Source organism: Euprymna scolopes, chromosome 24 (genome assembly GCF_053919585.1).
Source record: "Euprymna scolopes isolate OS-2025 chromosome 24, ASM5391958v1, whole genome shotgun sequence".
NCBI lineage: Eukaryota > Metazoa > Mollusca > Cephalopoda > Sepiida > Sepiolidae > Euprymna > Euprymna scolopes.
Window position 1 is genome coordinate 28,355,427 of NC_136505.1, and position 14,001 is coordinate 28,369,427.

General features: G+C 34.2%; 1 protein-coding gene across 1 annotated transcript; it reads right to left on the minus strand.

Annotated features, from left to right (window-relative positions):
* Window positions 1–4,370: 4,370 nt before the first annotated feature.
* On the minus strand, window positions 4,371–5,051 carry LOC145246457 (protein CFDP2-like). The gene has a single exon (XM_080108075.1). It carries the CDS (start codon window positions 5,049–5,051, stop codon window positions 4,371–4,373), a length of 681 nt encoding a protein of 226 aa, XP_079964201.1.
* Between the last annotated feature and the right edge of the window lie 8,950 nt (window positions 5,052–14,001).

Here is a 14,001-nt window from a genome sequence, read left to right on the forward strand (position 1 = left end):
ATAGACTTTGTTTTCTTTCTTTCTATTCTTTTTTTTTTTGCTTTCAGAAGATTTCATGACATGTACTACCATGACAGATACTACTATCAATTATAAAATGAAAAGACACACTGTAATAGTGTTTATAAAAGCCAAACACAGCAATTCAGAAATTGCAAGATTTCTAAAAGTCGCCAGTTTTGGTTTTTGGTGTTGCTAACAGTGAATGGCATATCATGCCTTATTTTTTCGACAGAGATTCTTCAAACGATTGTTTTGTCCTGGATAGACAACGTAGCTAATGGTAGGGCCTGTGTCTTCCAGCAATATTCGGTAGCATCCCATAAAACGTATATTGAACAATTTCACATTAATCTAACTTTGTTACATTACCAAATACTAAATGCCAACTAAACAATGGTGGATTTGAAAATTGTTTTATTATTTGAATATTTTCATTTAAATCTAAGATTAAAATAAGCATACTGCAATATAAGTCAACACGCCCCCCCCCCCCCGGGGAGGAACCTTTGACGCCTTCGGACCAAAATCAAAATGTAGTATATGTTCCGACAGATGCTGCAATCAAAGACCATTGCCCTTGCAGCAATCTTCTGGTCTATGTAGGGGCAACCCTACATACCAGTGTTCAAATCACTATCCAGCTCCCATTTCCCAACTCTTGGGAGCTGATTCCATTTTCCCTTCCCACTCTACATCTCTCTCCACATTAAAAAACGACCTTGTGCCTAATTTGCTCAGTGGTGAAGAAAATAAATACAATACCGCAATAAAAGTCAATTAAAAAATTAAATCGATAAATTTATCGTACCTAAGTATTTTTTTTATATAATTTATACTGTATAGGTATTTTTATATATAAGTTATCATATGTATGTATTTTATATATAAGTTATCATATGTATGTATTTTACATATAAGTTATCATATGTATGTATTTTATATATAAGTTATCATATGTATGTATTTTATATATAAATTATTATATGTATGTATTTTATATATAAGTTATCATATGTATGTATTTTATATATAAGTTATCATATGTATATATTTTATATAAGTTATCATATGTATGTATTTTATATATAAGCTATCATATGTATATATTTTATATAAGTTATCATATGTATATATTTTATATATAAGTTATCATATGTATGTATTTTATATATAAGTTATCATATGTATATCTTTTATATATAAGTTATCATATGTATGTATTTTATATATAAGTTATCATATGTATGTATTATATATATAAATTATTATATGTATGTATTTTATATATAAGTTATCATATGTATGTATTTTATATATAAGTTATCATATGTATGTATTTTATATATAAATTATAATATATATGTATTTTATATATAAGTTATCATATGTATTTATTTTATATATAAGTTATAATATATATGTATTTTATATATAAGTTATTATATGTATGTATTTTATATATAAGTAATTACATGTATGTATTTTACATATAAGTTATCATATGTATGTATTTTATATAAGTTATCATATGTATGTATTTTATATATAAGTTATGATACGTAGATATTTTATATATGTTATCATATTTTGATAGTGGATATATGTTATAATATGTAGGTGTTAGATATATAAATTATCATATGTAAGTATTGCATACATATGTAAGTATTATATATATATATATATATATATATATATATATATATATATATACACGTTATCATATGTAGGTATCATATGTAGGTATTATATATACAAGTTATCATACGTAGGAATTTTATATATCGTATTTTATGGCGGTACTTCGTATAAAATGTATCCTACGTATGTATTCTATATATAAATTATCCTGTCTTCGTCCTTCGAAGTCGAAGATGACCATGACATCAGTGAGTAAAAGTAGTGTTTTTGTGCTTCCGGAAATGATTTGTAAGGCCGATCCGGGCATGGAAGCCTCTCCAACAAGTTGGACAGTGGTGAGCAGGTGTTGTGGGGACAGAGTTTCTTGCTCTGGCTTTGCGGGTTGCACGCTTCTGTTCTGCTTTGAGTGTTCTTCTCTCTTCAGCTGTTTCAGCTCCTTTGTTGAGGAGGTGACGCCAGTGAGGTCTGTCTGATGCAAGCAATTCCAAGGACTCGGTACTGATGTTGAAGTCTTTGAGGGAGACTTTGAGGTTGTCCTTAAAGCGTTTTCTTGGTGCTTCGACTGAACGCTTGTCTTGGCACAGCTCGCCATACAGGAGTTGTTTTGGGATTCTTTCATCTGGCATGCGGGAGACGTGACCTGCCCATCTCAGTAGTAGTTATGCTGGAAAGTTTAGCACTTTTCAGGACCTCTGTATCAGGGAATTTATCTTGCCATCTGATATGGAAAAGATTTCGGTGATATCTCAGGTGGAAGTGGTTCAACGTTTTTTCGTGTCTTCTGTAGGTAGTTCAGGTTTCTGAGCCATAGAGCAATGTGGTAAGGACAACTGCTCTGTAAACCTTCAACTTGGTGTCAATTCTGATTTCTCTCCTTTCCCAGACTTTGTTTCTGAGTCTCCCGAATGCGCTGCTTGCCTTGCCGATTCTGTTGTTGATTTCGAGTTTAATGGTGGCTATCAAAGAGAGAGTGCTGCCCAGATAGGTGAAGGTCTTAACCGCTTGAAGGTTCTGCTCCTTGACTGATATACTTGGCTCATGATACAGATTTCTGGGAGCTGGTTGGAACATAACTTCGGTCTTCTTGGTGCTAATTGTGAGGCCGAAGTTGTCACAGGCTGCGGAGAATTTGTTCATCTGGTCTTGAATTTCCCGCTCGTTGCTGGCATTGAGGGCACAGTCATCAGCAAAAAGAAAGTCACTCAAAACTGCTTCCTTCACCTTTGTCACAACATGCAGTCTCCTTAGGTTAAACAGCTTTCCATCTGTTCTGAATTTAATGTTGATGCCTGGTGACTGGTCGTTTAAAGCGTCAAATAGCATTGCAGATAACATCAAGCTGAACAGTGTATGGGGCAAGGACAAATCCCTGTTTAACTCCATTTGTTATAAGAAAAGCCTCCGATGGTTCACCGTCGTCAAGGACGCACCCCATCATGCCTTCATGGAATTGACGAACTATTGTGATGAAAGTACTTGGGCAACCGAGTCTCTTCATTATTTTCCAAAGACCATCCCGACTGACTGTATCAAATCCCTTGGTCAAGTCGATAAAGGTTGTGTAAAGGTTTCCGTGCTGTTCGATGCATTTCTTTTGAAGCTGACGAGCGGTAAAGATCATGTCAGTGGTCCCCCGACCGGGGCGGAAACCACATTGACTCTTCGGCAGGAGTCCCTGTTCCTGGTGACCAAGTAAGCGGTTGAGGAGGATGCGAGCCAAGATCTTTCCTGCTATGGGCAGGAGGGAAATACCTCGGTGGTTATCGCAGGATTGGCGATTTCCTTTTCGCTTATAGATGTGAACGATTGTGGCGTCTTTAAACTCTTGTGGTAGTTGCCCCTTCCTCCGCATGATCTGATACAAGCAGGTCAGCTGCTACCGCAAGGCTGCACCGCCGGACTTGTAAACCTCAGCTGGGATGGCATCTTGACCTGGAGCTTTTCCACTGGTTGACTGCTGAATGGCTTTGCTGACCTCTTCGATTGATGGGGGTGTCGAGCTGCTGATTGATGGGGACTTGGCGGAGACGTTCCATTGCTATATCATTGATGGCCCCACGGCGATTTAGCACTTTGTTGAAATTGTCAGCCCATCTGTTTAGGATCTCCTTCTTTCCCGTGAGTAGAGTTGAGCCGTCGGCACTGAGCAGATGAGAGGATCCCGAAAACTGTGGTCCGTAAACTGCCCTTAGTGCATCGTAAAAATTCTTTGTATCGTGTTTGTCTGTGTAGCCTTGGATTTCATCTGCCTTGGCATTGAGCCAGGAATCTTGCATTGAACGCAGCTTGGATTGGACTTTGTTGCGCATGTTAGAGAAGGCAGTTTTCTTCTCCACACAAGCTGAGTCATTTTGATGCGCTCTTAGCAGGCGGTGTTTTTTCTGCAACAAGTTGTGGATCTCAGGATCATTCTCGTCTAACCAGTCCTGATGGTGTTTGGTGGCAGGACCTAGAACGTCAAGAGTAGCAGAGTGAACAACATCTCTGAAGGATGTCCAGCTCTCTTGGTCGCTGTTGTGATTGAGATGTAAGTTAGCAAGTTTACTATGTATGCTGCTCTGAAATTCCTCTGCTGTTTTAGGACATTTCAATTTGGCTGTATTGAGCCTCCTAGCTGTGTTTTTTTACCCTGAGGTCTTCTCTTTGGTTGGATGAAGAAGTTGAATTTGGAGATGATGAGGCGGTGGTCGATCCAACAATCAGCCCGCACATGGCTTTGGTCAGTCTCACGTCCTGACTGTCCTTGACTGGTAATGACTTTGATGCCAGTGCCGAGAGCGTGGATACATCCATGTGGTTTTATTGCGATTTGGGAGGCGGAACATAGTGTTTGTGATGTTGAGATCATGTGACGCATATGTTCTAAGGAGGAGGAGGAGTTCGTGGCTATTGCATTTGCCTACACCATGCTTTCCAATGATGGTGTGCCAGGTTTGATGAGCTGTACCGACACGTGCATTGAAGTCGCTAAGAATTACAAGCTTATCCGACTGAGGGACTGAGGAAATGAGAGAGTCCAGCTCTTCATAAAACTTATCTTTGACCTCATCAGGGTTAGCCATCGTAGGGGCATAGGCGCTGACCAGCGTAACGCTGGTGTTGTGTTCAAGAGGTAACTGCATTTTCATCAGTCTGTCGTTGATACCTTTAGGAATGCTTGTTAGTTTCGATACGTGTGTTGTTTTGATAGCAAAACCCACCCCAGCTTTACGCCGCTCCTCAGAACTGCGCCCACACCAGAAGAAGGTGTAGCCTCCACCAGTTTCGGTCAGTTGACCTTTGTCTGCAAAACGAGTTTCACTTAGGACTGCAATGTCAATATTGTAGCGAGCAAACTCACGAGCTACAATGCGCTGTTTGTCTTTCAGGACGATTTGCTTTTGCATTGTCGAGCAGGGTTCGGACATTCCACGATGCTAGAGTAAGCACATTTGTTTTCTTTATTCTTTTATTTCGACCGCTTAAGAGGGATCCCCGCCAGCCGCGGTAGGCTGGCAAGGGTTTGGTGAAGCAGGCTATTTTTAGGACACCTTTTTCAGCCCCGTCCTCATTCTATGGAGGCGAGCAGAGCGATCCTAAAGAGGGCTGCTCGGTCACTCAGGAGGCTGCCGGACCCACCACTGCCTTAGTCCAGTGAGGACCGACCACATGTCCTCAATCGCCTACGTGTAGGTTCACAGCTACAGCTTCCAGTGTATCCACACCTACTGCTTCGCCGTTTCCCTGTCGCCACAGGACTTGAGGTTAACAAAAAGTCGATGTCATGACTTGCGCTTGACTTGGATTAAAGTGAGGGAGACTTGCGCAGGATCAGCCTCACTCTATCTTCATGATGCGCCGGTTCCAGTGCAGGGCTGTGTCAAGATGGCTGGGAACGAATCAGGATGCACGAGTTGTCGGAAGGAGACTGGTCTGTCTTCCTACCTCCTTAGGGGTTCCATTTCGGATTTTCTGTTGGGGTTTACTCCCTTATCCTTTGTCTTTCCCAAGACAGCCACAAGACAGTGGAACTATTTGACCCATAGCTGGGGGTTGGTTCATGAGTCACCAGGGCATATCCACACGACGGTGGGTCTGCATATCTTCTTCGAGTCCTTGTAGTTTAGCCTGAGTTCGCAGGGTGCTCAGTTTCCATGTTTCGGTGCGTGTAACCACTACATAGGGCTTGCAGATGGAGAGGCTGTATACTGGCAGAGAGAGAGAGAGACTTACGCATTCGGCTCCTTTTTCACATAAACGCTAGCCAGCGGTGTTGGCTGAGAGCAAGAGATGATAAGCACATCTACTACTACGACTACAACCACACATTAGACGCATCACACCGCCATTTGAAACACAATTAATTATAAGATCTAGGTATTTTACATGTTATCATATGTAGACATTTCATAGAAGTTATCATATTTAGGTATTTTAGTAAGTAATAGTCCAGTTTGGCCATCAAAAAAACTGATACTAAATCTCCATTATTACAATTAATAGAAGTGATAGTAGAGTTTTGGCTGTAGACTGACGGATACAAAATCTTCAGCATCAATTGAAGCTTTGGCTTAAAACAGATACCAAATCCCCGTTAGTAATAGAAGCAATAGTATAGTTTCGATTTCAGAAATCTCCATTGGTAATAGAAGTAATAATATAGGTTTGGCTTAAAACAGATATGAAATCTCCATTAGATGCTACTTTAACGTTAAAGTCGATGAAATATATTAGTGACTGTTAAGTGCGACAGACAAACTTACATCTTTAAGAAGACGGCGATTCCTGAACGTTGTGTACATAAGTTTTCATCGTCTTTGTTTCCAGATGCGCCTGCAGTTTAACTTCCACCACCCATGATTATCTTCATGTAGCTCATCCGCAACGTTTATACCACTGGATATGACCTATTAATAAGGTAATCTGGATCCTTACAGATCCAAGGCAGCAATGCTAACAGGTCATGAGTGCTCTGAACACCCCCATGCCTATCTCCTCCCCCATTCTAGAAGATCATCATTATAAGGAGATCAAAGTCAGGAACTTGGAAACAGGTTTTAAAGTATTTTACGATGGAATAATCCAAAAGAGGATCGTTAATGCTCCGGGATTAGATTAAATAGAACAGAATAAGGTCCGACAACATTTCCCTCCTTCTTTCATTTATTTATTTGTTTTTTTTTTTGGTTTTTTTTTTAGAACTCGGAAGAAGATTAAATTAAGGATCAGCTATGATCTGTTCCAGAAATGGATACGTATGACGGAAGAGATATGAGAAAAGTTAAGTGCCGTCTGCTTCGATGGTTTTCCTGATATTTATGTTTTCGGATCTGTCGACATCTTTTCAACAGACGTCAGTGGATCGACATGGGCTGCGGTAAAGATTATTCCAAAAATCCATGGTTTGGTATGCCGTAAAAGGCATATCAAAGCATAGATTCTTGGAATCTTTTAGATCATCATCATCATCATCATCATCATCATCATCATCATCATCATCATCATTAGCAGCAGCAGCAACAGCAGCAGCAGTGGTTGAACATCCATTTTATATGCTGGGATTTGCTGGATAACTTTTATTATTGACTCTTAAATTAACCTATCTCTGGCCAGGTCTTTATCCCTCTTTCTCTCATATTCATCGTTATCACTTTCTCCCATGTTTACCTTTTCTTTTCCTCTGTGAAGTGGACCTGCTACCTCATCTACTAACCCAGAAACTTCTGTCCTTTCTTTCAACATGGCCGTAGCATTAAAGTCTCTTGCTCTGCACACATCTCCCTATACTGCCTAGATTTAACCTTCCTTTGAGGTCACCAGAACTAATCCTGTCTTTACGACTCACATTACACATTCATGGTATCATCCTTTTATCTTTTCCCTTCATGCGGCACATATCATCAACCCTCATTGGCCAGCTTTCACCTCCATTCATCATTTCCATGTACATATATACTTAATAGACCCTTCCCATAATCGACAGTAATAAATAATTCATTAATAAGTATATTTTCTGTTTTATGGCAAAGGAATCCTATATGGAGTGATAATTACTCATTCGAAAATCAACTATTTACTCCTTTATTCGCATGATTAAAATTCTGCTTAGTAAACATTAATACATGCAGGGTTCATTATATGACCATTTAATATTTGATGCTAAGTCTGTTATAAATGATAATATGTACCCCCTGTAAATCTGAGGGCAAGTGGGACCATTAAGGTTAATCGATTTCCTGTAATAAACGAATAGTCAAGAAGTTTGCATAACAACCTTTACTCTAGTTGGTTGGTTGGTCGTTTTTGTTTTACGGCATATCAACCCTTTTCAGGTTATTTAATGCCGAATCCAGTGATTTTGAAGAAATTTTTTTTAATAGAATATATATTTTTTCAAGTCGGTTTCTATTTAACCCATAGTTGGGACCCTAACAGGTATTATCACTCCGGGTCACAGTGGACCTGGGAGTAATATCAATTAAAGGTTGGCTCCACACTCCCCAAAACCCGTAAACTGGGGTTCATCATCGGATATAGTTTAAGGTCATATCCAGGACCCTTTAAATCAAGAAACATCCAGTTAGAGGTAGATGCTATGAACAAAAATCCTAATGTGTTGTTTGTCCAGATAGGATTTAGATGCATCTTTAGCGGATGAAGATGATTGGCAAGTTTCTCTTGCATATACATCCCCTTCTTTTTTTTATAAGATTAGCTCTAGAAATACCATAAAACAATTTCGTGTAAAGAACTCTGAAAATATTACTCCAAGATTAAAAAGAAGCCAACAATAAGCATTAGGTGGATATATTCCGGCCCAGAAAACAGCAATTCTTACATCTTGTCAGAAACGTTGCTCATGGAATGTTAGACCTTAAGTAAACCCAACCATAAAAGGATTACGTGGATTTTTTAACATAAAATTCACACAGATTTCAGCACAAAATCAATGATTTTTAACCCCATGTATGATGTGATACTTTTTTAAAAAGAATACTAGCCTTTCCATCGACTAGATAGGAGATCAGAAATCCCCCAGTTAAATCAATCGTCTGGTCATTACATGTCCTAGGATCTATACGTTTATTCACCACCGTATTATTAAATCCTAATTTTTCAAAAGATTTAAATAAAAAAAATATTTCTTCTTTCTTATTTTCTCCACAAATAGATACTAGAAAAAGGTGGCTTAGGCTCAATAATTTTAAGTATAAAAAATAACAAATAAATGGTATAGGTTTTCAAAGAATGTGTTTTCAAAGAACAATAATTTAAGATTAATTTTTTCAAGGCGTAATGTTTTCAATGGTAATGTTTGCAAAAATAATATTTTTAATGAGCAATAATTTAAAAAAAATAATGTGTTCTAATAGTAATGTGTTCAAAAATTAATGTTTGTTAAACAGTTATATTTACAAAGAATAATGTTTTCAAAAACTAATGTTTAAAGAGAATAATAATTTTCAAAAGTAATGTTTTTCAAAAATAATGTTCTCAAAGAGTAATGTTTGCGAAATACAATGTTTTTAAAGATAATATTTTCAAAGAATAATGTTTTCAAAGAATATTATTATTTTCAAAGAAAATCATTTAGAAAAAATAATGTTTTCAAAGAGTAATGTTTTCAAAAATAATATTTTCAAAGAGCAATATTTTTAAACCGTAGTTTTTTCAAATAATAATGTTTGTAAAAAGTAATATTTTTAAAGAATACTGTTCGAAAAGAGTAATATTTTCGAGGGATAATGATTTTGAAAAGTAATGTTTTCAAAGACTAATATATTAAAAAATACTGTTTTTAAAGAATATATTTTTCTAAAAAATAATATGTATAAGAGTAATATTTTCAAAGAGTAATATTTTCAAAGAATCACTTACTCTGATAGTAATGTTTTCAGAATATAATGTTTTCAAAGAATAATGTTTTCAAATAATATTTTAATAGAGTAATATTTTTAAATTATAATGTTTGCAACAAATAATATTGTTAAAGAGTAATATTTTCAAAGGGTAATATTTTCAAATCGTAACGTTTTTCAAAAGTAAAATTTTCTAATCAGTAACATCTTCAAAAAGTAATATTTGCAAACAATAATATTCTTTAAGCGGGATATTTTCAAAAAGTACTATTTTCTAAGAATAATATTTTCGAAGATAATATCTTCAAATAGGAATGTCTTTAAAGAGAAATCATTTCAAAGAGTATTAATTGCCAAGGGTAATATTTTTAAAGAGTAATACTTTCAAATAAAAATGTTTTCAACGTAAATTGTTTTCGAAAGAGTTATATTTTCAAAAGATAATGTTTTGAAATAGTAATGTTTTAAAAGAATCTTGTCTACAAAGAGTAAGTTTTCCGACGGTGATGTTTTCAAAGAGAAATATTTTTAAATAGTAATGTTTGGGAGAGTAATAATTTCAAAGAGAAACGTTTTCAAAATGTAATTTTTAGAAATAGTAGTGAATAGAATAATATCTCCAAAGAGTAATTGTTGCAAGCAATAATATTTAAAAATAGTAATATTTTCAAAGAGTAAAATTTCCAAAGCATCATATTTTCAATAAATAATATTTCCAAATTAAAATGTTTTTAAATAGTTATGTTTTTAATGCATTTAGAATAAAATTTCCCCCTTCCGCTAAACAAATAAGGCTACTTTTATGATGAGATACATTTAGAAAAAATATTGGTAGCTGAATCATTCCTGCACCTTAGCCGTTTCTTCGGCAAGACAAAAGATCTTAGGCCATGTCATGACCAGCCGATTGATTGACCTGACGAGTTTAATTTAATCGGCTGGTCATGATATCTATAGGTTTATTCACAACCGTATTATTTAATCAAAATCTTTTAAAAAATTGAAATAAAAGAAAACTTCTTCCTCATTTTTATTTTCTCCCCAAATATAAACTTGAAAATGGTGGCTGAGGGTCAATAATTTTGAAAATAAAAAAAGTATTAAAGGCAAAGAGGAAGGTTTTCAAGGAATATGTTTTCTAAAGGCACTCATTTAAAAGAATAATGTTTTCAAAGAAGTATGTTTGCATAGAATAATGTTTTCAAGAATTATGTTTTTAAAGAATAATGTCTTCAAAATAATATTTTCATAGAGCATTTATCTCAAAGAATGTTTTAAAAGAAAAATGTTTTTAAAAGAAAACACTTTTAAAAGTAATGTTTTCAAAGAATAATATTTTAAACAGAAATGTTTTCACAGAAAAATAATTTCAAAATTAATATGTTCGACGAGCAATCTTTTTAAATAGTAATATTTTACTAAATAGTAATATTTTCATAGAATAATGTAAAGTGTAATATGTTCAAATGATATTGTATTAAAAAATTAATGTTGTCAAAGAGTAATATTTTCAAAGAGTAAAGTTTTCAAAGAATAATGTTTTAAAAGGGTAATGTTTTTTAAAGTAATGTTTTAAAGAATATTTTCAAATACCAGTTATTGCAATAGATAACGTTTTTAAAATAAATGCTTTTAAACAACAAATTTTTTTTCAAATTGTAATGTTTTTAAATAATTATATTTTCAAAGAGTAATGTTTTCAAAAAATAAAATTTGCAAAGAATAATGTATTCTAAGAGTAATAAAAATAATGTTTTAAAAGAGTAATACTTTTAAAGAGTATGATTTGCAAGAATCATATTTTCAAAGCATAATCTAACAGCAATGTTTTCAAAGGGTAATGCTATCAAAATGTGATGTTGTCCAAGAGTTATATTTTCTAACAGAAATGTTTTCAAACATTAATGCTTTCAAAGAGTAATATTTTCAAAGAATAATAATTTCAAAGAATAATGTATTCAAACAGAAACATATTTAACCGTAATGTTTTAACGGAGTACTTTTTTTCATAGAGTAAAATTTTCAAAGAATAATATTTCACTAAGAGAAATGTGTTCAAAACTTAATGTTTTAAATAGTAATATTTTCAAAACATAATGTTTGCAAACAATAACGTTTTCAATAGTAATATTTAAAAAAAATATTTTCAAAAAGTAATATTATCGAAGAGTAATATTTACTAAGAGTAATATTTTTAATAGTAATGTTTTCCAAGAGTATAATTTTCAAAGGGTAATATTTTCAAAAAGTAATATTTTCAAAAAATAATGTTTTCAAGAGTAATGTATTTAAAGAGTAATGTTTTCAAAGTATAATATTTTCTAAAATGGTAATGTTTTCAAGAGTAATGCTTTCAAAGAATAATGTTTTTAAGATTCAATGTTTCCAATCGTTATATTTCCAAAAGGTAATGTTTTAAAATAGTAATGTTTAAAAGAATAATATTTTCAAAGAGAAAATTTTCAAACAGTAATGTTTTCAAAGAGTAATATTTTCAAATAATAATATTTGCAAAGAATAATGTTTTCAATGAGTAATATTCGCAATAAGTAATATTTTAAAACAATTATTTTTCCAATAGAACTATTTTAAATAAGTAACATTTTCAATGAAATATATTTTCAAATTAAAATGTTGTCATAAATTAATATTTTCAATACAGAGAGTGAAAAAGTCCCCTTCCTCCTAAACTAATGAATCCATTTGTATGATGGGATATTTTTAGAAAGGATACTGGTTGCTGAATCATTCTTCCACCTCAGCCCTTCTCTCGGCTGGACAGGATGTAAGAAACTCCCAAGTCAATCAATCAGCTGGTCATGACGTGCCCTAGGATGCATATATTCATGCACAACGGTAATATTTAATCTGAATTCATAAAAATTTAAATAAAAATATTATTTTTCCAATTTAGTTTTCTTCTCAAATAGATTCTTGAAAATGGTGACTGAGGGTCAATGATCCCGAGAAAAAAAAAAACAAAGGCAGGGTATAGGTTTTCAAATAATATGTTTTCAAAGAGTAATGCATAAAAAAAACTAATGTTTTAATAGGGTAATGTTTTCAAACTTTTATGTTTGCAAAGAGCAACTATTTAAAAAAATAATGTTTTCAAAGATTAATATTTTCAAAGAGCAATTTTTTCAAAAATTATATTTTTAAAGAGTAATGTTTTTTAAAAAAAATAGTCTTCAAAAAGTAATGTCTTTAAAGAATAATGTTTTAAAAAGGAATATTTTCAAAGAATAATGTTTTCAAAGAATAATGTTTTCAAACATTTCTTGCTAGTCTATTATAATGATTGCAAGAGGTAAGATCCATGATTTGGAATTGTAAGCCATTTTAGTTTTAGAAGAGAAATTTTGTCCCAAACAAAATGGCAGCATCAATCCAGAGAAGCTTTGAATCGTAGAAGTTTGCAGACAAAGACACAAACTTTTCGGTTGGTATCCAATCCAAGGAATTCTTGAATTGGTAGAAAAGTTTCCAGACAAAGACGAATAGTACTTTCTTCCTTTGTGAAGATAAAAAGTTATGTGCAGGAATTATTAAGAAATTCAGTATATTTAATGAAGTGGTTCATAGCAGAGTGTGGTTCCATATCCTTGATTAGTTCTTATCACCCATGTTTATAAATAAAACCGTTACAATTTTTTGAAATCATATCCTTAGTTATATCAAAAATATAGCAACATATGGTTAATGTGTCCGAAACATAATTTTCTATGCAATTAGTGTGAGGTCCATCTTCAGATTTCACCTTCAAAAGTCCAGAGAAATGATAGGGTAATGATTAGGTAAAAATTCAATTCAAGCCAGACCAGATCATAAAAAATTAAGTCAGACGCTCTACTTGAGAAATAACAATCTCCAAAGTTGATGTCCTAATAAGGGCAAATCGTCTCTACTGGTAGAACTATATTAAAATAACAAAAAACCCCCACAAAAACACAAGGAGTATATCAGCACTTCTACTTCTCTTGAGGTGGCATTCTACTCAGATCGGTTAAGCCACTTCTTCAAATGAATTCATCGTATCTCGCACGAAAGCTGACCAAGCCCCACGGTCGATTGCCAATGCTGTCATTATCCCAACGGCGAACACCATAGATTGACATTCAGAATCAGTACAGTATCATGCGTAACCGTTCTGATCAACGTTAAGCTAGTCACTGCATCTTTTTCCCAATCCTGAGTGGTTTCCCTAATGAGATCACCTCATTGACAGTATAGGGCGTGGCCAGCCCAACAAAGGCATCTCATGATAAGAGCCTGCTGGAAGGGGGTAATGTGGAATTGCGTCAGACCATCCTATACGGCAGGAGGTGTTGCCTAATGAATTGGTATGCTTGAGTTGACCTACAAAATCGCTCATAAAGGTTGTGCAACTCGATCACATTCGCTAATCAATTTCCCAGCGTGTGTTCCCGTCATGCCATTTCTTTAAACCAATAAATTGTTTATCTTCCCTTGGGGGAACCAGAGGACTTCAAATCCATGAAGCGGCTGCATTGGGATC